This window comes from Dermacentor albipictus, chromosome 1 (assembly GCF_038994185.2).
Source record: "Dermacentor albipictus isolate Rhodes 1998 colony chromosome 1, USDA_Dalb.pri_finalv2, whole genome shotgun sequence".
In the NCBI taxonomy this organism is placed as follows: Eukaryota; Metazoa; Arthropoda; class Arachnida; order Ixodida; family Ixodidae; genus Dermacentor; species Dermacentor albipictus.
The window spans coordinates 327,508,523-327,535,932 of NC_091821.1; the positions used below are offsets into that span (position 1 = coordinate 327,508,523).

The 27,410-nt window shown below is 45.0% G+C and overlaps 1 protein-coding gene across 5 annotated transcripts in view; it reads right to left on the reverse strand.

Moving 5' to 3' along the window:
• The window catches only part of LOC135908928 (zwei Ig domain protein zig-8-like), a 215,479-nt gene that overhangs the window by 35,058 nt on the left and 153,011 nt on the right, over nucleotides 1–27,410 (reverse strand). For all 5 annotated transcript variants that reach the window (XR_010566496.1, XR_010566502.1, XR_011511310.1 and 2 more), the window contains exon 2: nucleotides 25,302–25,582. Coding sequence is in view for 1 of the 5 variants with exons in the window: in XM_065440801.1 (XP_065296873.1) it covers nucleotides 25,302–25,582 (281 nt within the window). In the remaining 4 variants the exon portion in view is untranslated. The remainder of the gene's footprint in view (nucleotides 1–25,301; nucleotides 25,583–27,410) is intronic.

Sequence of the window (27,410 nt, forward strand, 5' to 3'; positions counted from 1 at the left end):
GAAACAGGGAAATCAGAACTTGAGCGTTCTACAAATGGAGCCCCGCAGAGGTGGTTTAAGCAGGATGATTCTTGACACTTTTCCCGAAAGAATAAACGGAAATAAAAGAAACATAAATTGCCTCACGAAACAAGAAAATAAAGAAATGACCAAATATTGGCTCCCTAAGTACTTGTTCGTCCCCTGTCTTTAGTTTAGTCGCTCGCAGGCTTTCTGCTCGGGTCTCAAACGACACGTAATCTGCGGCGACACATCCAGCCGGGTGCTAACCAAGTGAGTGTGGCATCAAACAACGACAGCGCCGTCTATAGCGGAGAAAGTGTCAACAACCCGCGGAACACGATTCGCATCCGTCCGCGGATTGCCGCCGCCACCTCGGCGCGTTTGCGATGCGCTCGGGATGTTAGACACAGTTCGTCCGTCTCGTCGACGAAAAATTCAATCGTGTGTGACGACAGCGAAAGTCTCTTATCGTCGCCCCGCAGGCGTTTTCTCGTTTGCTGGATTGCTTCGGCTACGCAATTTATTGCTTCTTGCACAGCGCATCAACCCTCCCCCTCCCCCCCCCCTCCCCTAGCTCCCCCGACCTTTTCCACCCTGGCGCTCTCCTCAAGCTTTAGGTTACAACCTTGATATTGGAAACCAGCTGGTTTGCAGCGCCGCCCCACCCCCTTTCTTTCTTCTGTCTGCTTCAAGACCTCTGGTATGAACAAACGTACGAGAGAGAAGAAAATGAAAGCCCCATAAAAGCTCGTTTTTGACATCGTGACGCTCTTCTTACAGCTGTAAAGGAGAAGCGACAGTTTATCACAGCAACTGACGAAAGACGATAAGTCAGCATGAAGAACTGTGGGCGACCTGTAAGAAAGAAACGAAACGGAGAGTTCGAAGTGAAGTGGGCAACTATCTATCGCACCTAGCAAGAAACCTCTATTGCCGACAACGAAACAGCGGAAAGGGCGCGAAAAGTAATAGTTTTACCGCTCGTTCTTCACAGCGCCGCGGTACATTTCTCGAGAAAGCTGTTTTCTTCGCGATGCTACGGGGCAAGCAGTTATCGCAGACAACGAGTAATTGTGTTACAGATGACCGAGAATTGCAATGACAATTCAGGAGAAATGAGTTTCACTTTCTGTCATATTTGTATGGAACGTTTGAAGCAAAGCGGCGTCAAGAAGGTGAGCACTCTTCACCGGCAGGAACAGAGCAAGATTGCAAACTCAATAAGAAATGAACTAAATAGTGAACGTCGAAGAAAATAAGATTGGTCTGTAATGCAGCACATCAGCTTTAGGTGAAGGCATCTATAGAAGTGGGGTCGTCACACTTTTGATGAAAATAATAAAACTTTGCCACATTCGAATGTTTTGCATTTAAGACTAGGTATAAAAAGTTTGTGCATTGCTTCCCTTGGAATCAACCGCTTATAAATGTTTTGCCACACCTCACAAAGACACCAAGATGAGAAGCGAGTACCACGCTTTACGTTTGTGCTAATGAACAGCAACCAAAGCCGTCTTATACAGGTCTTCATAGCACCAATACCTCGGTGGTTTCTTTCTTTAGTTCGAGCACCGAGAGGGCTCCTAAGTGATCTGCGCGTCGCTTCAAGTGTTCTTGATGACAGTATACATGTTCAGGATGCCCCAAACTATGCGAACAAGGAAAAGATGGACCTTTTGTCAAAGGGAAAGGTTCGACTTAACGTGTTCAGCTCCTTGCGCGCGCTCCATTTTGAGTGCAGGGATGAAACGAAATGCTGTGCTACAGCAATACCTCAGTTGCCAATCGTGTCGCTCATTTCTTGACAGCATCGAGAAAAGAACTGTGAACTGCGTCTTCCTTTTTCTTTCTTTTTTCTTCGCATGATTGGAAGTCGCTACTCCCGCGCGGCCGCCTAGCTGCACCCGCAAACTTTGTTTCGCTCAAACCTCTCGCGCGCGACGACGCGTCGGGCCCACCACCGATGGCTTCCCAGTGCTGGCCCATTTCCTGCATGCGGATTGCCCTTCGTTCCGCCTGACAAGCGTCTGTTCCACTGCGACCGACAGCCTCGGGGCATCGTTGCGGCATCTGTCAGAGCTGTCGCGTGCGCCATGGTTTGGAGCCGCGATGGGCTGCCTCTCCTTCTGTGAGGGGTGTGGCGGGGTCTGGGATATAGGAGGCCTTTTCCACCAAAGAGCTTCACCCACCTCTGAGGCGGGCCGCGTTTCGCTTTCCCTGTGTTTCGTTGGCCTCACCACCTTTTTATGCTTATGCGAGCATTCTTTTACTAGCAGTTATCTTCATTCTCCCAAGCGGTTCTCTCGTACACCTCTGTACTGCATTCTTTGTGTTTCGCATTCATACGTTCAGCCCTATAACCATATTTTGCTTGTGGTTCTTGTTCCCCGTGCGAAGATATCGGAAGCCTTCCAAGTTTCCTTGCGATCAAGCGCGCCGATATAAAACCACAGGAGAGCCGCCGCAGCGACTATTGGTGTATGGCGGTCGCCTTCCCTCCCGTCTCATCCCGTCTCCTTTGAAGCACCTGGTGCACGTCTGATGTCGTTGACGCCTGCGGCTATGCGGAACGTTATCAAAAATCTGGGGCGAGGCTTTAGCTGTTGAATATTTTATTGGCACTGGGGAATTGGCGCCTGCTTCTTTTTTATAGTATTACCAGTGGTGTCTCCTGTTACCGCGATTGTTTTATTTGACCCGGGTGCAGTGGAAACGTTGGGCGCACGACGAACGGCCGCACAACGTCGCGCACGTAAAATTTGAGGCGCTTGGCGCAGACAGCTGTCCAATACGATATCCTCAGACAGCAAAAATAACTAAGAAGTAGAAGGAACTGGTATCTTGGAATGGTCGTGTTCGCGACAGTTCCGGTTCTCAAAAAAAGAATAGTCAGCCTGACGCCATAGGTCGGGGTTTGCGTTCTTGCGAAATTCCTAAACCAATGGTAAACGTCGAAACATGAAATGCATGTCATTCGCAGATTCCGGGAACGTTTTAGTGCCTTCCTCGAACTTTTCGCTTCATTATAACACCCCCAAAATATCACCTACCGCACTAATATATATATATATATATATATATATATATATATATATATATATATATATATATATATATATATATATATATATATGTATATATATATATATATATGTGTGTGTGTGTGTGTGTGTGTGTGTGTGTGTGTGTGTGTGTGTGTGTGTGTGTGTGTGTGTGTTTCAAGACCGGTCTTATAGTTTCACATTGCTCATTCAATTTTTGTAGAGTACGTGTAAGGAATGCCGCCACTATTCACCATACTTCTTTCAGTTGAGTCGCGCATGCTTCTCCACAGCTGCTCTATTTCTGGCGGCCCAAGTGCAAGGGTACTGCCCTTTCAGCAGCCTACGCGAATATCTCAGGCGTGTTGCGGGAACGCAAGTGAATCCAAGCGATTGCAAAAACAGCTAGACAGCCTCTTCTTATCGTTAGATATCGACAAGGGTCGTGAAAGGCTCCAACGGCACCAACAGGGCGCCGAGCTTTCAGGCGTTAAATGCCAAGGAGCATGCTGCATTCGACACGTCAACCGCATCCACCATTTGACCCTCAGAAACCCAGAGATCACCTAACTTGCAGCATTATTTCGCTTTCTCCTAAAGCAGCCTCTGGTTCCTTCATGATTGTATTGCGCCTAGTATGCTATATTGACGGAAGAACTTGAAGAGCTCACAAGAACTGGACGGGTACTTGTGCTACCTACGTCCATTCCTTGTTCTTTTGTGTTCATTCTTCAAGTATTTCCGTCAACACAGTACTAAGCGCAATACAATCATCAATGTCCACCAACTAGCCCGTTCACTGCTTTACCAATCTCTTTCCATACTTACGATTGACAAGTACGCCTCTGTTCACGTCTCCTGAGTTTGCCAGATAATCGGACGCTAAAAACTATGGGGTTTTACGTGCCAAAACCACTTTCTGATTATGAAGTACGCCGTAGTGGAGGACTCCGGAAATTTTGACCACCTGGGGTTCTTTAACGTGCACCTAAATCAAAGTACACGGGTGTTTTCGCCTTGCGCCCCCATCTAACTGTGGCCGCCGTGGGAGGGATTCGATCCCGCGACCTCGTGCTCAGTAGCCCAACACCATAGCCACTGAGCAGCCACGGCGGGTTGATCGGACGCTACTCCAGAAAGTTACTTTCAAAAGGCACAACATAGGGGCGATGGTGGGTTATACTTGTAACGTGAGAGGTCGTGGCCATTCAATGGAACGAATAAGTGCGGTCACTAGATAAACTGCAAAAGGCGCAGGTGTTTCATCTTTGTTGTTTCTTTGTTAATTTTTCTTTGCTTCTTTTTTTACTTTGCCTGAAGGTTCCATTGATGTGCAGGGCTTAAGCCATAATTTAGACTACATTAGTGTTCTAAAAAGAGTATAAATTTCAGCACGCTAGTGCAACCACGCACGGCTTTATTCTTTACTATTCCCACGTCATCAGTCCTATTTGACAAAGAGGCCCAGCAAGCCAGACGCCGCCATGCTGTACTGCGTCCACATGGGATCAGCGCGTACTCCAGCGTGGCGAAGCAAGACCACTCTCGCCGCGTCGCCGTTGTGTGTAAGCTGTAAAACTCAAGAGGATATTGAAGAGTATTTGCTGCGCTGTCTTTGACTCGCTGCAAAGTGCAATTAGTATTTGCTCGGAGTACTCCAGCGTCGAAGTTCCCCCGAACACTATTGTAGGCATGTTCTTTGCTCGAGGACACTAGGCATTCAGGAGGGAGGACTCCCGGCTGCTCCCGAAGCACTTAAAGGATGTAGACTTTGATAATTACTTGTGACATCAGTAGCGGACTCATTTCTCGGCGTTGTGTCAGGGAGGTGGGTGCACCAGCGCGACATCGTGCGATGGATGGCTTGTATACTCCGGGCTTGAGTTCCACTCCACACCACTGTGATTTTGTTGTTCTCCCACCTTGCGCTTCGCTTTGAATAATGGCACAGTGAACGACATAGATAAAAATTTTAGGCTTCTTAACTATGCTGGCGGAGCAATCGCCGGCAATTATCACGAGGACAGACCCGTATGTGGCCAACAACGTTCTCCTCATCCTTCACTTTCAAGGGCTCAACTACCATCGCAGTTAGGGTCGAGTATAAACCCGTCACACCATGCCTAGCGGTGTATCGCGTGAAGCACTCTCTACTTCAGTGCTGTCTTACGAAAAGCTGCCCATCACACATACACACGAGAACACATTTACTTTTTAAAGCATCCGACACTGTTTGCTGTTCATTGCTGTTGTGTCTTGGCTACCAATATTTCTCGCGTTTTTCTTTTGTCCTATACTTTCGAACTTTAGCTAGACAGTTTTTGTGACCACATTCGTCACAAGGGGTAATTGTTGCCATTTTCTGGTGCCGACCTTTCATTTTATGTCCATGCGAATCGAACGCGCAGAACATCTCTAATTACATTAAAGAAGGTGACCTGGCTGTCCAAACAAAGTGCTCATCAATGAAGAGAAATTGCAGGTGATGTTTTTCATTGACGATGCTGTCATAAGCGCTACTGGATGATGAAATGATACGTGGTTGCTTTCCACTCTAGCGAGCAGGTATAACGTCTCTTTCGCCGGCCCACATCCGAGAAAGAACACTCATCACATTGGTCAGGATGACTTGGCATGGGCTTAACGTGCTCAAAAGAAAATATCTGGGCAATGAAAACAATTTTGAAGCTAACGTTATACCTGAAGAACATGAGTCGTTCTCGCTTTTGTTGCCTTCGTCCCGGCGAAACACCTTCCCGGTGAAACACCATCTCAGCGAAACTTAGACTCTTTTCTCTCTCTCTCTCTCTTCGCGTACATACTTATGCATCTCAGCTTCGAATTCATTTATTTTATCCCACAGCTCGTATCCCGATAGTTTATGCGGCTTTGGTAGAACAAACAGAGTGCAGAGAAGTCTAATCAATTAATTAATTATGCTTTACTTTTTTATTCATTCATTTATTCTGGACAAATACTTTCAGGACCCTGAGAGCATTACAGAAAGGAGTGGTAAAAATACAACAATCTCCAGAAAGCATGACTAACAGAAATAATGTGGTATGGCAATTTCGAGCGTCGTAGTGTTAGCAGCAATTGTGCACTCGAACTGCAGTGCCAGATCCCAAATCTACATGTTCGTGGACGTATAGGTGTATGTGCTGTGGATGTCTGACCCTGTGACGTCATTTCTTTTCATTTTCCTACTACATATATTTTATATATTGTTATTTCTGATATGAATAAAAGGGTAGGCCTCACCATTTATAGGGTGACCACATCTTTTTTTATTTACATTTCAATAATAAAGAAAATTGGGGGCACGGGGGTAAATCTGATAATGGGCTTCTGTGATGCTTATATAATTAATTGCCCAGTGACGACAATGCTGATCACTATGGTGGTAACAATGATCACAATGATTGATTGCGATGCCAAGTATTAGGGCTGTTACGGGTTTCGCTTGCTGTTTTCAAGTTTGTTTTCATATTTATATTTACATGCCTATGAAGATACATGCGAGGACATCTTTCATTTTGATATAACATTTACAACATTTCTGCTTTGAGAAAATCTGTTTATTTACATCTGATAAGTTGTTTCCCAATGATTAATGTCTAAAAGATTCACCGCTATATTTGTACGTGAAGTTAGTCCACCATGCACGAACTACTGTATCGCCATCGCTCATAAAAACGGGAACTACGCGTTGTAAAGCCACACAAATATGTTAGGTATACATGAACCCTTAAATTGTTCTGCATAGGTGCCATACAATCCACGCGAATACCTGAAAGTGCATGAATGACTCGACTTCTAACCTTAAAACGAGGTTGAAGGTTTATAGCGTGTGGCGTTCGACCAAAACTTACACGCAATACAGGGGACAACGCCAGCGCTCGAAATTTCACATAAGCCACCAATCAAAGAAGCTCGCAATAAAGCATAGATTCGGGACACTTGATGATACTTACATACAGAAAATGAAGTTAAGTTAATATGAGAAAGCGCAAATGAAGTTCACATTTAAAAGTGTGCCTTGTGATTTCTGCGGCTAGCGAACCCTGATATTGCCTTATCAAAATAAGTACGTCTTAGAAGGTCCCGTTCGATGGTCATAACGGCTAGAAAGTTCAGTCTTCTCTTGCCGATGATGTAGCAAAGTCAATTCTTGATAAAAGGAAAGCTTTAAAAATGACCGTTCAGTCTGAAAATGTGTAACTGAATTACTCAAATAAATCCTAAGGACAATATACACCTTAGGGAAAATACTTAAAATTTTTGTTTACTCTTAGATATAAACTAAACATTTTGACTGCCTCTGCGCCCAGTCATCTAAGCCTCAAGTATTCGATGAGAGCCAAATGCATAAACACTAATCCACTTCGATCTAGCACACCTTAAAAACACCGAGGTGGTCCATAAAGTCCGAAGTCCCCTATATACTACGGCGTGTCTCATAATCAAATTTTGCACATAAAAATGCACAGAATTAATTTTTTTACACTTGCAGACACATTCGTAGGTATCTGAACCAGGCGATCCTTCGCCTCTGCTACCCCGACATTTATTCATCCGACGACTGTAAAGTGTGCAGAGCCAGAGCGACGCTGCAGCACATGCTGTGGGTATGCACCGGTAGCGAGCAGCACAAATCCCCGACGAACAGGTTAGACATGGCAGTCTCCAACTGAGGGGCGCGTTGGGAGGCGGCCCTGCTCAGCCACGAACTCGCCGATCAATTGTGGGCCTTCCGGCGTGCCGAAAAAGCCGCCCCTGTCCAAGGACTCGAGGCCGTCACCTAGGCTGGGTGCTTATGGCACCACCCCGCCCCGTTCGCCGGACATTTTGAATAAAGTTTTCACTCACTCACTCCAAGCGCTAACAAAGTTTAAAGAGGAGACGCAGCATGACAAACGAATAACCAATGGGTTTCTCTCCTTTGTGTGCGCCTGCAAACCCTTGTAGGAGTATTTTCCTGTGATATTGCTCGCATTATAACAGGGCTAGCCTCGGCATGTTTTCGACTGAAATGCCGTTCTCTTAAAGAAGAGAACACACGATTGTTGCGGAATGTTCGCCAGCCTGTGATTCAATTTGTGCTACAAACCCAATGAATATTTCGTGTACGTCACCGCGTAGCCACTACCGGAGTACAGTGTAAAGCTAGTTCACATGGTAGAAGTCTGGCAAGAAATTGACAACAAGGGAGTGATGTTTGGCTTCTTGCACAATCTAAACGATCTGCCTCCTAACAGTATCTGCTATCATGGCTAGAAACTCGTCGCAAGTCAAATTGTAAAACGAGACCTGTAACCTTTGCCCTTGTTGCAGTGGCCAACAATGTGGTTAGTTAGGAACGGGTTCACCTCAGCCAGAACCTCTAGAATGCCCAGTAATTTATATTTCTTGGGGAGTCGAATGTCTCCTTTCTGCCTTTAAATGCCAAACCTCGCTCAGCCAGCATTATAACAGCCTCGACACGTTTCAGTACCTCCTTCCAATACAAAGCTTGCGCGACAACCTGTTTAACAAGATGTTTGTCAATTGTCTCAACAGCAGTAGACCGGGCCATCCACGCAACCACTACCTTTCGGTAGTCAGCGCTGCCTTCGCGAACTCTTGACTTTTCCTACGCGTTTTCCTAATCACAGAATTATTTGGGCCTCTGCGAAACCCTTCTTAAGAATTCATGCGGTAGGACGCTCCCTTGACGGCGTGTTAAACTTTATATTCTACAACCAAAACTTCACATGGGTTTGGTGAGGGGGCCTTTAAATATGTTGAAGTACTCGTCATGCAAAAAAATGTTCCATGAGCCCCTGGCAGTTGGGTGTAAGGTGCTGCGGCCGACTTGTTTCATAGGTTAGTGCAGAAATGCATTATCTATCAACTTCATACTGTGACTTTCCTCGGCAAAGGTAAGATGTCTTTATAAGGTGCACTTAAGCCTAAACAATGTGTCTGTGACCATTTATAGACTTCGCGTGCACCTTCAACTGTGCACTCCGCCAGTGCGCTCTATCTCTTTCCTTATTTTTGTCTTTTAAAAGCGAATAGCTTTCTTTGCCTCTTTCACCCTCGTTCGTTTGTTCGCTCTACTCGCTTAAATTTTCAATCGTCGTCGATGGTTACTACACAGTTTTTATTTTTTTTCTCCCCCAGTGCAGGGTAGAAAACTGGATGTGCACCTGGCTAACATCCCTGCCTTACCTTGCTTCTCTGTCTTGTTTACGTCATGCACATTTATAAACTTCAGCCGTTTGTGCTAGGCAATAAAGACCAACCTGCAATGTGCAGTGCGTCTGTTTACGCATAAGTTCGGAAGTCTTCAGAATTCAGAGTGCACAGGCTCAGAAAGCACGCGAAGTTACTTTAGCAAACATAATCCTTCATATCGCAAGCTGCTGTTCGGAGCTTACGCAGAGCTCAAATGCAAACAGCCGGAGGCTTCGAACAAATTACGGATGGAGGGAGAAAATGTGGTCCCGAGCAGCATTGACGGGACCTGTGGGACTGCCGTTGACAGCTATCCGCCTGTACACAAAAGCAAAAGTCGGCTCTCAGGTAAGGTGCTTTCACAATTTTTAGACGTTTCGTTAGCGGATAAAAATATAATGACTTGTCGTGTCGTCGAGGACACAAGTCAGAACGAAATGTCGTGCCTTATATGACGACATTTGAAAACTGCATAGGCTGCCGTACTGTGACGACGACCATTTTGCAATCTAAATCCGTTAATCCAATGGCTTCAATTGCGCTCTATTGCTTCGTTTCTTCTTGACGAGTTCACTTCTCGGTTGTTCATGAGCTTTAATTCTGACTATTGTCGCTATCATAGTATTTCGAGGTGTTAGCGAGAGGCACACAGAGAAATATGTGTTCAAAAATTGACACCTACCATTTTTTATAAGTTGTGCATGGAAGTGTTTACAAATCATACCCAATGTTGAGATATGGTAAAGAAAAAAAATGGAGTAAATCAGACAAAAGTACAGATAAAGTTAATGCACCGATCACACACATAGCATGTTGTGTACAAGTAATGTGCGCTTTGTGCAGTGTGGTTTGGTTGAAGGCGCACACTTTTCTCGTATAGGGCAGTGATCACACCAGTGCAGGCGTCATCCCTAGGTCGTAGCTGTCTGCCTAGATAAGAGTTGTCTACTTGGCCACTTGCTTAATTTCTTTTACTTCGACTGCATCTTTAACTGCAGCTTGTTGGTTTTGACAGCCTGTTTTTTATTATCCGGCTCATCGAGCCCGTATGTTTCCGGCACAAACCGATGTGATACTAGCGTCCTTGATTGGTTGTGCGCAGAGCTGACAAAGTTACAGCATTCCTCCCGTCCTTCGTGTGACCTGACACTGGTGGCTACTCCGCTATATTCAAGGCATAATACTGACAGACGCGTACTTTCACATTGGTCGCAGCCGGAAGGAACACGGGAGAGAAAATAAGCGACAGAGAAATGTAAACACTCAAAGACCAGATTCGTAGAGCATCACTTTGGGTATCGAGTGGCAGCACTTTAGACTCTTGGTTGAACCCACCGTACGCAATGCCTTCTTGTGAACTCATTAGGCGAAAAATCAAAATGAACAGGTTTTTTTCCCCTGGTTCTATGAGGAAGGAAGCTGTGAGATTTCAGCTACATTTTACGAAAAATTGACTATTGTTTTCGTCTGGGCTACAAAAGATTGTACATGTTGGAAAAAAAGAAATGAAAAAAGAATCAATCATGTCTAAATGCGATGCTGAGAAAGCAATGAAGAGAACAACTCGAAGAACCACTACTTGGGATATGTGCCCTTTTTTGCTTCCTTTTTAGCTTCGCTGGTCGAGATGCATTGTGAGAGTGCAGTATCTTGACAGCCAGGGACGTGCAGAGATAGATTGTTTTTCTCGATTTTCATATTTGACATGAGGCGCACACGGTGATGCGCACAGTATCGGAAATGTCATCTTCTGTGTGGTTTTATACGGAGCGAAGAGCACAAAAAAAAAAGGATCCTATGCTTCTTTAGAGAGAGAAACGGAAGGTTTGACAGTAGGATCAACATTTACCAGATACGAAGCCAAAAGTTGTATTCTTAGCGTTAGGCGCAGCATTCCCAACGTAGTGAGGCTTCGATATGCATATTTTTAGGGAAATTTGATTGGCTTGAAGGGATGCCACTTGTCTTGTGTATAATAAAAAATACAGGAGATGTTGGGAGTATTATAAACACGATGAACTTTTTTTTTAATTCTTGCATATCTGTATGCTTATTTGATCACTTGCAAAAACAATAAAGAATAATTCCCTTCTGAGCATCAGAGAAAGATGCCGAATCGTCGAACGAGCTGTTTTCGCTAAATACGCCAAACAAAATAAATATGGGGACATTCGCGAAATTCACCCCATGACAGATTCACTCTTGCTTGACGCATGGCAGTATGTGCAGGTAGAATATTCGAAGCTGTGTTGATATCCAGGATATGCTGCACATAAACAAGTTTTCTAACTAGCCCGCCGAAGATTCTGTAAAGTTTTGTATGCGCATTTCGATAGTTATCCCAGCTCCGTTCGCAACTTCGAAATGATAATTGTATACATATTCGTATGGGCAGATGTAGAGATGCGATCGGTTGACTGGTGTAAAAGCCTTTTCCTTAGTTGGATAGATTCACCCGCTTTACCCGAGTCCCATATCGCAGTCACCTTGAACCAATCACTGTTGAATTTGTTGGAGTCTGGGATATCTAAACGAAAGTTCAAACACAAGTAGGTCTTTCTTTGGTTCTGTAGCCACCGTTTTTTCAAAATGTGTACTGTTCAACGAATCAGCCTAAGTATATGCCCCCTTTTCAATGTTTTTTCACATTTCGACAATATCTGCCGATGACCTCTATTATGATGAGGGAACCGATGCCCTCAGGGTGAAATTTGGGCACTCCTCACTTACATCACTTGAAAATTCTCTTGAAAAAATTAATGTACTTTCTTTCTTCTTGCTGCAAAATGAAAAAAAAAGAAATGTTTTTTCCCAATCTCCCTTCTTTCCCCGGCCTTTAAATCTTTAGGAAAGTTGTGTAATAGCCATTGCTATCGATGCACTAAAAGCACGCCACATAAAACCTAAACCAGCGGTCCTCATGAATGATGTCCGAGATACAACTAGAGGTAGTAAATGAAATTACCGAATAGCTTCATAAATTAAGCCTCATGGTTCAACTAAAAGTCAGCCAGCTACGTGCACGAGCACTCGCAGAAGCTGCATGCATCATGTGTGCTTCTCAGCGAAGAATTCTTTCACAAGTCACAGTCATGGTTTTTGCTGGTTCGCATTTTATTAAAAAAAATTCTTATCATATATTCCCAGCATGAGGGAAACGCAGATAATACTTTAGTGCCTAGCAACAATTACGAAAGAACGTGCCCGCTAACAAAACAAAAAGCGTTATTCGAACGGCAATTTAGGATGTTTAATGGTCCCTTCTCTCTCTGGTTGACGAAAAAAAAAATCGTTTACCCCAGTCGAGGATGCTGCTGCTTAAAGTGCACCCCTTCTCGGAATAAATAATCGGCGCAGCGTGCTTTTAACGGAGGGTAAAATTACGCGCACCATTATGGCTCGCTTCTGTGTTTGTTGCGAGAAGTTTCTTTTTCATTCCTGATTTAAACCTAAAAAAAATCAGAAGCTGATGATATGGTTCAATAAAATCGGCGGTTTAAGAAAAACAGAACCCATTAGCGTCGCTGTTATGAAGGCGCAGGTCGCTTTGCAGCTAATACGGAAAAATGTGTACGCTTTATGGCGCGCTCAATTGCTGCGTTCAATATTTGATGACCTTTCCTTTTCATCAGGGTAGAACAGCGATAACCATTTACGTAGAGGCTTGTGGATGTGACGAAACAGTAAACTGACTATAGCGACTTCGCGCCTTATAAGATGTCATTACTGGGGCTAGTTTAAGATGAATGTCCTAATTCTGATTTCATCAAGCAGGTGCTAGTCAAGAGCGTAAGAAAGTTACAACGAGCTCAGGAAATACGGGGCTCTCTAAAACGTAAGAAGCGTTGCGCAAGTCTTTGATAACCTGCTGGGTGAGTATACGCTGTCGACATTTTAAGATTTGGAGCACGCTCGTTTCGAAACAACCTTACGACACTGCCCCCTCCCTGTTTATTTCTCCCTGTGGCACAACGATGGTTATTAAGAACGTTACCACGGAAGTCAATCGGACAGTGCAGACAATATTGGCAAATGGTGCGTACGATGTAAGTAAGGGGTGCACACCTTTCTCTCTTTGAACGTGCCTTAGTAAACTCGCGCTATTCCTCGTAGCACTAAAGAACCTGAGTGCCGCATATTCTGAGATTGAAACCAGCTACTGGACCAAACCGCGATAAGTCCATAACCACAAATGATGACTCAACACCAAGGCGTTCACAAAAATAGAACAACACGCTGATTTTGCTTTGTTCGGTACAGTAGTCAATTATATTTTGTTTCTGTGTCATTGCTACGCTGGCTGTGTTTCTACAGGTTTCTTAATAAAAACGAATTGATTACCCAGCGTTCACGTTGTGACGCTGTTCTACAGTCGAGCTTGCGTAGCCTAACGTTTTTGTGGACAGAGAACGTTCGTCCATACGACGTTGTGGCGGACGAGAACATTGAGATGGCGTAGCAACATGTTGTGAACAATCAGCATCTCTTGTTTTTTATTAAGGGGATTTGCCAGTAGGCGTATGTTGTATAAACTGGACAAAGAGAAACACCAAAAGCACACACCGAAGTTTTGCATAATACAAGTAGCGCATAAATGCATGTGTTTGCGCGTTTCTTTTCCGTTGTCCAACGAGTTGTAGTTTCCTGGTGCTAAATTCCCTTACGCTCGAAAGAGTTATTGTGGTTTAAATACTCGCAAAGCCGCGATGTATGCCACTATTTTGTTTCATCTTGTAACGTTAAATATGTTTCTTCGCATGTTCCTTAATACTAATTGCGCAGAGGACGCAGAGGGTGGGTTTTTTTCAGGGTCTTGTGAAAAATTGACACTGCTGAATTTATAAACAATGGAAGGGGACCATTGTGGCTTAAGTACGGAGCCGTGATGCAAGATAAAGGATGGTTGTAATACATATCTTAAGGCCACTCCAATCCAGAAAAGGGCGCATGAAAAATAAACGCTCCTATCAAGCTCAAGAAAGTGCTCGGTGGATGCCTGCGTGTCTCGAGTCATTATCAAAATTGCCTAGGCGGAATCCCTCGAAACGAGACAGACCGGCTTAATCGTGCTGCGTCGACGCAGCCGTCGGCGAGGCAAATAACCCTTCATTTGTCATTGCGAAACTCCGATCGTGGCTTTGCCGGCATCGAATTCAAACTTTCTTAAGCGCCATTCACGTGCATTGCGGGGTGTCCTCGGGGAACGGCAACGTCCTCAGCGATTGTCGTCTTAGGCTCTCAAAGGCGTAGCGCGTGGCAAAGTTTTCCAATAGTGTGTACATTGTTTTGGGTTCTTCGTCTTAGACAGTTATGACTGAAAAGAAAGGGAGGATTTTGAACAGCTTGAAAAGATCCTTTGGTTGCCCCTTTATTGCGAAAGAGATGAGGAGTTGGTGAGATATACCTCTTCACTGTTTTTTCAAGTGGTTTAGAAAAACTTGTGGTGGACGGGCTCAGTTGATTACCGAGAAAGCAGTCATCTGGGGCCATTTCTGTCTCCGAACATCATGGAACCTCGGCAACGTTGTCGGTAAACAAACTGTTTGTTTAAACTGTATTTTCAGGCTCTCAACCTTCACACCTAGCAACCAAGCGTATCGCTCAGCTAACTGAGTCGTAAGGAACAGGACAAGGAAGAGGAGAGAAAGCAAATGCAGGGAGGGCAACTAGACGCACGTCCTATTTGCTGCCCTTTGCGGAGGAAACGGGCTTAAGGGATGAAAGAAAGAAAGAAAGAAAGAAAGAAAGAAAGAAAGAAAGAAAGAAAGAAAGAAAGAAAGAAAGAAAGAAAGAAAGAAAGAAAGAAAGAAAGAAAGAAAGAAAGAAAGAAAGAAAGAAAGAAAGAAGAGCAACGAAGTCACTAGCAGTCCGAAAACAAGGGTCCGCCCATGATCCCTACCATCGGTCACTAAGACCAGTCGAGTTCAAAAACTGCATAACGCCCACGTTGCTATCAGAATATTTGATTTATGGGCTAGCACTGAAGTTTACCGGGTCAATTCGTGCCAACAAGCAGCTAGGAATCTAAAAAAGTCGAAGTTTCACCAAAAAGTCGAAGCAACGATCGAAATAGCAAATTGAAGGACAGCTATACGAAGTAATGATAGTAGTTTTACCGGCCATGTAAACCTGTATACATAGGCATACTAACTAATTTAACAAGCACGATGTCACGCGCGCATAGGCAAACACTAACACATCTGACTCGATGACCAAGGAAACATGCTGTCAAAACGCTGGAGTGAGGAAGCGCGGCAGCAGTAGCGAGCGAGCTATCTTTTGCGCTGCCTCTCGCATCAACGCAAAATAAGATGCGCAAACACAGCGCACGGCGGACTCCGTCCTCGTCGCAGATGGATTTCAAGACACAGCAGCCCGAGCGGGATCGCGTGGCTGCGCGGGCCGCGCGGTGCATCCTTTCTTAAATGCGACTCATTGAGGTGGTTTGTGATCCGAAAGGGATAAAATTTCCCCTTTTCTCATTTTTTTTCTTTGCGAGCAATGCAGTGCGGTAGTGTGGTAACCAGGCCAAGCATTTTTTGGTTACCCAACATGAAGAAGTGAAGACCAATCTTGGAAATTCTTAGGTAAATATTTGTTAGGTTGCATGGCTAGGTTATGTTAAAGGGCATATTGCGCTGGTGCTGTATCGCCGTCATTGACCTAAGGCTACCGAGTCTGTGTCACTGACACTCTCGCAGGGCATTGGCCAGGAAGCCGGCGGTTAAAGACGGCTGGGTTAAGTGACAGAATAAGAGAGAAGCCACACAAAAATATGGCATTTATAAAGTAATATTACAAAAGGTTAATCATAAGAGACAAATACTCGTGAGAAGAACGTATGGTTTCAAAAACGAAAAATAAATTCGGAGGAATAAAATAATTTTGAGTAGCATGACAAAATTTGAGACGAATCCAATTTAATGTTTAGCACACCTTTATTACCATTTTTTACATTCATATAGCTACCCGGAAAAACATCTTTATGTTCTCTCGAAATAAGTGAGGAATGTTCTCGATGGGCGTAATCAACCAAACGGCGAAAAAAAAAGAAAAATAATAAGTTGTGAAAGCTTTTTCAGCAGTAGAAGGAAATCACAAGGCAGAAAACTGAAAGTGGGCTTCACCCTAAGCTGCCTATGGCTTCGTTTGGAATGGTTTCAAATAGCTCTCGGCAAGTGTGAACCCTATTGGTGTACATTGCTTTAAATCACGTGTGTGACGCCGCTGCAGCCAGAGACTGTACATCGGTCTGCATCCTCTCACCGGGCTTTGAAAAGAAAGACTCGCGTGCCAAACTTCTTCCTTGTCCTGCGTTCCTGCTCTAAACCAGCAAATGACACTTGCTTCCTGTCATTCAATGTTGGCCAAAGACAGCAACTTCGTACTCGATACCGACATGCCACAAGAAATTAAAAAAAAACGGTTTTGGGGTATGGTGCCTGTGGGCAACACTTGTCAATAAAGTTTTAATCTGCTTCGCTGACCTGGCAGTTAAGCGATATTGGGCCAGAGATGCCTGGACGGGAGGGGACGACTAGGCACGCTGTTTATTGTTTAATCTGTCCTTGTGCACTTTTAAGGTATAATGTAAATAAGTAATGAAGGAGTTTGCAGTTTTGGTGGTGCGCATACTTATGGGAACCTTTAAATGATATTGTACATCGCGTTAGGTTATAAAGCTTACTTTCAGATGTTATAATTATGCAACTCATTATAACCAATCTGTGAACTTCTGAGAGTTAGCTTATAACTCAACTGCTTTTTCACCGCTAACGGAAGGCTGTTAGGAGTTGTGGTAGAACGCCCACTTCAGAGTCGTCGTTATCTTCTAACTAACGTAAATTGGTAAACACCTTTTACTTATTTTTGTTTTCGAGACTCGAGGGTAGTGTTACCGGAAGCAGCGAGCTCGCCTGCTGCCCGTCGTTCCATTCACTGCTGGCTTCGTCGTTTCAGCTGCGCACTAATCTGCGGCCTTGTCCGCGCTAATACGCAGCGTACTGCGTGCCACGCACTCAGCTTCACTCAGAGCAGTCAGACGAGTTCGTCGCCGGTTAATTGCTTGCGGCAGCCCGAGAAATAGAAACAGGCACGAAACAGCAACACAATGAAAAGTTTCCGGCTGCGCCGCGGGCCTTATTTTCCGATCAGCCGCAACTCATCCGTCCCACGCACTGGCTGTTACCGAGCTCGCCGAGCGTTCCGCGCTGGCGCCTCTCAGTGGCGACCGCGACCCCGGACTCATTCGATCCCCGGGCCGCCCGCCTGCGCTCGAAGAGTGGCGTCTCAGGGTCGGCGCACCGCCAAGCGCGCGCGTTCGCGCGCTCGCCCCTGCAGGTCGGCAGCGTGTGCGCCGAGGCGCTCGACGACAGCGGCTCGGATCCAATTTGCGGCTAATCCCAGCGCACCGCAGATCACACTCAGCAGCAGGCGCCGCGCGCCAATCTCGGCCGCGCAGGCGCTTCCCGCAAGCCCGCCGCCACACCTAATCCCGAAAGCGACTCTCGGGGACACGTAACTTTGTTTGCGTAAGCCGCCGCCGCCACTGCCGACGACGACGCTGTGGGAACGCCAGTAATTCCTCCCCGGAGCTGACCGCAACGTTTGCGCGAGACGCAGTTGTTGCCTCTCCCCTCGATCTGTCGTCGCCGCTCGCTGACGCTCGACGCCCCCGCACCCCGCGCCACTCCTCGGCCGTAGCGACCGCCCGATCCGCGCGCGTCCTGTCCACTATTCCCCCGCGGTCTTAATATCGCTCCGCGCCAACGGGCCTTCGGCAAGCACCGATCCTCCTCTTGGCGCCAATAGCAACAAATTGACGAGCAAACCTCTCCTCTACGCTTTCTCCTCTGGAAGTGGATGTGCGTTTTTGTACCGTGTGTAGCGCCTTGGCGCTTGGAGTTGTAGTGAGTCTTCTGCGCGGAGGTTTAATACGCCTGTGTTTGTAACTTGATGACAGAGTTGTAGGAGGCGTCCTTTGGATTGCGCAAAGCCAGTCAATGGATATGTACGTGTATAGCTATCTCTCCTGGCAGTGTGCTTCGATTCCTTCCTAACGAGAAGCGCAAATATGCACACTACCTCCGTAGGAGGGTTAAAAGCGTTCCGTAGGGATGGTTAAATGGGGTCTAACAGGAGAGGTTGGACACAATACGCCTCCGCCTACATCCTTTCACTTCTATGCAAAAAAAGCAAGAAAGAAAGAGAAATAAATGTGTTTCCTGTTTGGTAAGTCTACGCTTTAGTTTCGTTAAATGGCGGATGGCAAGGATTGCACCATATGAATGGAAAGTATTCGGCAGATGCACCTCACGAACATATTGATTATATTTAATGAATTAAGGCAGGCTACCGACACCTTGTAATGTCAGAAATTTTCCTGATCGTTCTTGGTAAATAAGTACACGCTTCTTCAAATTGGTGACGTCTTCTTCTGATAAGGAACACAGGTAAGTGAAACTAAGGAGCTGCTATGTTATTCCTTGATATAGCAGAATTCACAACAGTTTTAAAGGCTTAGACAGATATGTTGGTAAGCGGAAAAAATAGAAACCATGTTAGCAGAAGTACGAGCTCTAACAATGGTTGCCAAGAAACGCGGCGTGTAAGAGGCTATTGCGCAAGGCCCCGGCATCTAGAACAAATAGACAGAAAGCGATTACAGTAAGAAGGCGGAAGGCTTAAAAACTGGAATTAAGAAATCTTTCTTTGCATTGTGACATGATTCTTAAGCATGTATGGCTTCTAGCGGACACTTTACAGTTCGGCAAGTCGTCAATAGCAAGTGTTCGACTGCACCTCAAAACAGGAAGCACATTTATTTCCCGATGTCTCGACTTCTTTCAATTCCTCCCTTATTACATGTACCCGCACGAACATATGTAGCACAGATCCTCTTACTGGGAAATTGCATTCACACTCGCGCAGATAAATCAATCCGACTTCTTCTGCAGCGTGGTTGCCGAGGCCGTAGAAATCAATCCATTCTCGCCTTTATTGTTCCGTCGAGATCACGTTGTTCTTAAATTTCCCTATAGGGCGGACGCAAGAAATGTGAGAGTGGAGACACCCTTTAATTCAGTACTCTGAAACCCGTATTCTCCCTTGTCCGTTTTATCTCTTTGTAAAAAGGGGAAATTTCCAGATTAAACGAGCTTGTAAGTGACTCGCAAACCCTCTCCTCCTTTCTCTCTACCCTCTCTTGTTGTGGAGCGTACGTGCTTCGAATGCGGCCGTGATCGATGGGGACGTCGCCCTTTGCAGCAGGTCGATGCATTCCATACGCGGAGCTATCAAAAACGCACAAAAGTATACGAGACGAGGGAGGCAAAACAGAAGAGCAAAGATGAGAGACAGCCTCGACAATGGTAGCTTTTTTGTTGTTTCTTACTGAATAGTATGTTCTTTATGGACTTTTACGTAGCTGCGCTCCGAGAGGATATGACGAGCGAGGGCGACGCATATCAGGTCACTTTTGTATGCATGCGTAATGAGATCACTCCCTAAGTTCAGAAGTATCGGGAAGCACCTAATATAAGCGCTGTCACGCTGAGCGAGCATTAGTCTTTCTATCCTTCAATTTGCGAGTAACACGGTTGGGTCCTTTCGAAGTGGCTGTATACACGATCGATCGTTCGATGCACGTGGAACCCATTTGTCGTCCTCAGTGGTTCGCAAACGGGTCCACGTTTTTAAGTACTTTAAGCGTCTTTAGGGCATCAAAATTAATTTCTCTCCGTTTGCAGGAAGGTTTCAAAATCACGTGCGGCTTTGTTGGGAGCATCCCTATTAGATTCTATGGCGTTCGTGCTAGCGAACCCATAGGACGCATGACGTCATGTATCGAAATGCACAGGCCTTGCGTTATGTAGGAGACGTTGGCAGAGCGGGCGAAAAGGAACGCCTGCTGCTGAGTTGCTGCGTGCCAGGTGCTGCGTGAGGTTAAAGGGCATCGTCACGACGCGTCGCCCGACGGGTATTGCCGCATCGATGGCTTGCGGCGTTGGCGCCGCAGGTTGCTACTGCTCGCTGAGTCGGACATCACGTACCCTTATAATACATTACTCGCAGCGAAAACTCGAAGGACGGCTCAGCGCGGTTCAATTAGACATTAATGGTTTCTCATTCTCAACTCATAAGAAGTGTTTAGGTGTCCTCAGACTTTTTTTGTTCTATGTTCTTTTCAGCTGCAAGGCCCGTTTGTAGCTTCAGAGCATGAAGGCTCTTATAACTTACACCCCCACCTTCGTGGTCCGTATATCTTTTTCAGGGGTGTACCTATGATGAACATAACGAACGACTCTTACCGGTATCACAGTGGTACTGGTGTTAATTATATCCACGAATTTAGAATGATGATATGTTATCATCATCATCATCATCAGCCTAGTTACGCCCACTGCAGGGCAAAGGCCTCTCCCATACTTCTCCAACTACCCCGGTCATGTACTAATTGTGGCCATGTTGTCCCTGCAAACGTCTTAATGTCATCCGCCCACCTAACTTTCTGCCGCCCCCTGCAATGCTTCCCTTCCCTTGGAATCCAGTCCGTAACCCTTAATGACCATCGGTTATCTCCCCTCCTCATTACATGTCTGGCCCATGTCCATTTCTTTTTCTTTATTTCAACTAAGATGTCATTTACCCGCGTTTGTTGCCTACACCCAATCTGCTCTTTTCTTATCCCTTAACGTTACACCGATCATTCTTCTTTCCATAGCTCGTTGCGGCGTCCTCAATTTCAGCAGAACCCTTTTCATAAGCCTTCAGGTTTCTGCCCCATATGTGAGTACTGGTAACACACAGCTGTTATATACTTTCCTTTTGAGGGATAGTGGCAAGCTGCTGTTCATGATTTGAGAATGCCTGCCAAATGCACCCCAGCCCATTCTTATTCTTCTGGTTATTTCAGTCTCATGATCCGGATCCGTGGTCACTACCTGCCCTAAGTAGATGTATTCCCTTACCACTTCCAGTGCCTCGCTACCTATCGTAAACTGCTGTTCTCTTCCGAGACTGTTAAACATTACTTTAGTTTTCTGCAGATTAATTTTCAGACCCACCCTTCTGCTTTGCCTCTCCAGGTCAGTGAGCATGCATTGCAATTCGTCTCCTGAGTTACTAAGCAAGGCAATATCATCAGCGAATCGCAAGTTGCTAAGGTATTCTCCATCAACTTTTATCCCCCATTCTTCCCACTCCAGGTCTCTGAATACCTCCTGTAAACATGCGGTGAATAGCATTGGAGAGATCGTATCTCCCTGTCTGACGCCTTTCTTTATTGGGATTTTGTTGCTTTCTTTGTGGAGGACTACGGTGGCTGTCGAGCCGCTATAGATATCTTCCAGTATTTTTACATATGGCTCATCTACACCCTGATTCCGTAATGCCTCCATGACTGCTGAGGTTTCGACTGAATCAAACGCTTTCTCGTAATCAATGAAAGCTATATATAAGGGTTGGTTATATTCTGTACATTTTTCTATCACCTGATTGATAGTGTGAATATGGTCTATTGTTGAGTAGCCTTTACGGAATCCTGCCTGGTCCTTTGGTTGACAGAAGTCTAAGGTGTTCCTGATTCTATTTGCGATTACCTTAGTAAATACTTTGTAGGCGACGGACAGTAAGCTGATCGGTCTATAATTTTTCAAGTCTTTGGCGTCCCCTTTCTTATGGATTAGGATTATGTTAGCGTGCTTCCAAGATTCCGGTACGCTCGAGGTTATGAGGCGTTGCGTATACAGGGTGGCCAGTTTCTCTAGAACAATCTGACCACCATCATTCAACAAATCTGCTGTTACCTGATCCTCCCCAGCTGCCTCCCCCCTTTGCAAAGCTCCTAAGGCTTTCTTTACTTGTTCTGGCGTTACCTGCGGGATTTCGAATTCCTCTAGGCTATTTTCGCTTCCACGATCGTCGTGGGTGCCACTGGTACTATATAAATCTCTGTAGAACTTCTCAGCCACTTGAACTATCTCATCCATATTAGTAACGATATTGCCGGCTTTATCTCTCAACGCACACATCTGATTCTTGCCTACTCCTAGTTTCTTCTTCACTGTTTTTAGGCTTCCTCCGTTTCTGAGAGCCTGTTCAATTCTATCCATATTATAGTTCCTGATGTCCGATGTCTTACGCTTGTTGATTAACTTAGAAAGTTCTGCCAGTTCTATTCTAGCTGTAGGGTTAAAGGCTTTCATACATTGGCGTTTCTTGATCAGATCTTTTCGTCTCCTGCGATAGCTTACTGGTTTCCTGTCTAACGGCGTTACCACCGACTTCTATTGCGCACTCCTTAATGATGCCCATGAGATTGTCGTTCATTGCTTCAACACTAAGGTCCTCTTCCTGAGTTAAAGCCGAATACCTGTTCTGTAGCTTGATGCGGAATTCCTCTAGTTTTCCTCTTACCGCTAACTCATTGATTGGCTTCTTGTGTACCAGTTTCTTCCGTTGCCTCCTCAAGTCTAGGCTAATTCGAGTTCTTACCGTCCTATGGTCACTGCAGCGTACCTTGCCGAGCACGTCTACATCTTGTATGATGCCAGGGTTCGCGCAGAGTATGAAGTCGATTTCATTTCTAGTCTCACCATTCGGGCTCCTCCACGTCCACTTTCGACTAACCCGCTTGCGGAAAAAGGTATTCATTATCCGCATATTATTCTGTTCTGCAAACTCTACTAATAACTCTCCTCTGCTATTCCTAGAGCCTATGTCATATTCCCCCACTGACTTGTCTCCAGCCTGCTTCTTGCCTACCCTGGCATTGAAGTCGCCCATCAGTATAGTGTATTTTGTTTTGACTTTACCCATCGCCAATTTCACGTCTTCATAAAAGCTTTCGACTTCCTGGTCATCATGACTGCATGTAGGGGCATAGACTTGTACCACCTTCAATTTGTACCTCTTATTAAGTTTCACAACAAGACCTGCTACCCTCTCGTTAATGCTATAGAATTCCTGTATGTTACCAGCTATTTCCTTATTAATCAGGAATCCGACTCCTAGTTCTCGTCTCTCAGCTAAGCCCCGGTAGCACAGTACGTGCCCGTTTTTTGCACTGTATATGCTTCTTTTGTCCTCCTAACCTCACTGAGCCCTATTATATCCCATTTACTACCCTCTAATTCCTCCAATAACACTGCTAGACTCGCCTCACTAGATAACGTTCTAACGTTAAACGTTGCCAGGTTCAGATTCCAATGGCGGCCTGTCTTCTGCAATTACTGGTGTTAAACATCTAGTGCCCCTGGCTTTGACGATAATAGTTCCCATACAACCAATCAGTCATAAAAATATATTTCAGAGCAATGAAGAGGGAACAAATAATAGCATTGAAGTGATTTATGATGACAATTATAAATAATGGCATTGGAATTACTTGTGCAAATTTGCATAGGTGAATTGAATGCCATAATTTATAATAGTCGTTATTGTTGGGTGCTTTTATTGACATTATTTTTCATATAATAGTAACTTAACAACGGCAGTTTTGAACGATTTCTACATTGCAGCGTTTATCGCTCCATCTTCACATATTTGATGCAGTTTGCGCTCACGCTTCATTCTAAAGCTCTGCCTTTGCAGACCCACCCTACTTTATTTATTCATGAATTGCGTTATACACCACATTTGCATGTGACACTCTGATGTGTCCCCATGCTTGCATGAACATTTTGATTATACATCTCAGTGCTACGCCAGAAGTTCAATTACCTAGACTTTCAAAATCTGCGTAAGCATTTGTTGAAGAGAACACAATTCATGATTCTAGTAAACTGAAGTAACCTAACTAAATGGACTTACTGAATGTTCTCTTTGTGCCGTGCTACTCGTTGTTTTCCTATGCAATAAGCAATTTTCGTAGGCCTTAGTCGGATGCGTATCCATTTTTTTGTGTGTGTGTGTGTCCTGAAATCACGTCATCAATTATCACGCAAACTAAATAAAAGTGCCGAGAGTGCATGCTAACCATCAAATTTCGACACAGGGCTGTGGCCGCAACCATATTGACATCTTTTACATATAATTTGCATATAATTGCACGTGCGTCTCGGAATATACAGGCTGACTTTGCCTCAATTACTTTTGTGAACCACCTTCAGAGAAAGCTGGTTTAGAGGCAAGTAAATAACACGCTGAAGTGCCTAGCGCAAGAGTGGACACGGGACACAAAAAGCCGACAAGGACAAGCGCATAGTACAAAAATGTATGTATATATACCTTCGCGAACTGCATCCTAATCAGTTGCAATCATGCCAGACAACATGGTCATGGCGAAGCATTCTTGAGCATTCGACGAAACCCTTTCTCTGCGCAATGTTGCATGATTTTGATTGCCTGAGGTCGAATGCTCAAGAGGAGTCGTATATGACATATATCTTTCCTGCGGGCAGCGTTACGTAGGACAAACGGGAAGGTGCCTAAACGTGAGACTACAGGAACATAATGAGAAAGTTCAGTAAGGGAGAGAGGGTTTCCTTGCGATCAATTGCTCCCAATGCAAATATCACCCACTCTTTGAAGAAACAGAAATAATAGCAAGCGACGGGCTGGAAAACACTAGACTCATCGTTATTGAGGTAGCGGCTATCGCAGAAGGAAACTGCGTTAGGAAACCATCCCTAGCATTGACTGCTAAAGAATTTGCATTCCTGTGGTCTGTATGTGGGAGGCCGCCTTAAGCCTTGGCCCGGCCATAGTGGGCTTTTGTTTATTTGTGATGACCATGTTGTATTGCACGATTGCAACTGATTATGATCCAGTGCGCGGAAGTATATATACGTACCTTTTTGTAATAAACACCAGTTGGAAGTTTGCGCTTGTCCTTGTCGCCTTTTTGCGTCCCGTGTCCACTCTTGCGCTAGTCACTTCAGCATGGAATGCCAACTGGCCCGGTCTCACACCCTGCTTGAGTAAACAACACCCTGTCATTCCAATTGAGCAATATTCGAACTGAACAAGACGAGAACTTCATGACGCAGAGAGGAGCTCGAATTAAGACGCACAAAGAGAACTGGAGTGAGCACGCACCGTCTTATCGCCGAGGTTGTTGACGATGCAGTGGAGGTAGGCGGTCTGTCCCAGCTGCGACGTGACATTGCGCTCCGTGCTGTTGTCAAAGGATGGGAACAGGCGACTCGTGGGAGGCCACATGTCGTCGCCAAGTCGAGCCTCGCTCTCGTCCGCCACAGCCTTGCGTTGTCGGAGGCTCTCGGAGGTTGCGTCGCCGCCTCCGTCTTCGGTGGCGGTCAGTGTCGTCAGCCGGACAGCCGGCGTCAGCATGGCCGAAGACGAGAGATGCCGCGATGAATCTGCGAGACAGAAAGAAATAATGAAAGCTGACTGAGATGTCGAAGTCGTGGTCACCTATTTTTCTCTCTGTCTTTCTTTCTTTCTTTTTTTTTTACACGCATTCATTTAGAATTACGCCATAATGAAATGTGCACCAAACATTCAGAAAACAAGAGCTGTTTTAACCATCCCACTGTAGCCTTCGGGCGATATGTAGGCAACGTAACGAACAAAAAAAAATGTTGCCGGCTACTATTTCTGTGAGGTTATTTGAGTGTGAGTTTATTTGTGAGTTTGGAATGGCCTTCTTTACAATGTGCATCGACACCCGGTTACTAAGGGCTTTTTTTTTTTGCTGTCGTTGTTTCTTTTTATTCCTTTATTTCTCTCTTTTTTGATAACATAACATTCAGGAATAAAAAATGGAGAAGAATCAGTCTCCGTGTAATACACCGGAGGAACTACACGGAGTGGAAGTTATGGGCTCTTATGCTGTAAGTGCACTTTTCGTTCCCCTTTTACAGTCAGCGTTCGAGCCTTTTGTTTTTTAACAACATGACAACGTTTGTTCCACGGAACATTTCTTTTTCTTGCTGTGATGTATAGCAGTACGCTAGAAAGCGCCCGATAAGAGCCAGACCTCTGATTTTCCAGACCCAAACTCCCGGTTTCTCTTTTACTTTTTGACCACTCAAAACACAGCGGTCAAGTTACATTAGGCGCAAGAAAAGCACAGCCAAACATGCGCACGATGTTCTCTACACACACAAGCAGACCCAAAAATAGCATATAACAAAATAGGCAAAATAAAAAACGAAAATAATCGAAGTACTAGGTAAATTACCCTAAGACAGAAACGATACTTTAACGAGAACATTACCCACGAGGCTTAGAAGCGCTATATACCCCACTGCGCCTTCAGCTCTACGCCATGTGCACAGCTACTAGCCCCGCTTTGTCCCCTGCCTCACACACATCGTCTTCCAATAATCGTTTCTCACTTCGATGCACAACAACACAAAATTGTCGTCAAACAAGCGGAGCCTTAATATTTTACTCTACGAGGAGCTCGTACTTTCGATTGCGTTTCCGTCGTAAGATGCGATGTAGGCGATGGGTGGACAAGAGGAGACAAAAAAAATCGAAGCGCAAATGCCAGAACAGCGTTGATTACGAGACGACGATTAGCATAGCAATCAAGCGGAATGGCGTGCCCTTGCATCCTGTGATGATCGCTGGCCTAACCTAATCGCAAACGCTTTCTGTCCTAGGTGACGTTATAGATTAAAGAATAAAAGAAAAGAAACTCGCACCTAAAAAAGGTATGGGAAAGCCATGCGAGAAATTGGCTCGCAGAGCCTTGGTTGTGGCGTGCTTACGCTGCTCATTTGTTGCTAATTTTAACATCGAAAGACCGGTTTGGCAGACTGGTGAACAGCAAGCCTACGATATTATGAATTCGTCACGGGCCTCGTTTATGTTGGAAGATTTGGTGCAAGTGCAATTTATTATTACGCAAAATAAAGCGTTCGTATTGTATTTACTATCCATGGATAGGTCCATCGTTTTTTTCTTTCTCGCTTTCTGGTTTTATTTACTTTTCTGCGTCCTGTGTCTCCATACGATTGAAATTTATGTCAGCGACATAAACTTTAAAAGCTCCATAACGTGGGTCGGATTAGACGATGAACTAGTAGGAGAACATAAAAAATGCTTGATAGAAAACGGTAATCGTACACTTGTATAAGTACTTCCGCAATTTTCTAATTTCATTAGCAAACCTGAGACTAATATCTGGTTAACCTCCCCGACTTTTCTCTTCACCTCTCTCTCTCTCTCTTCTATTTT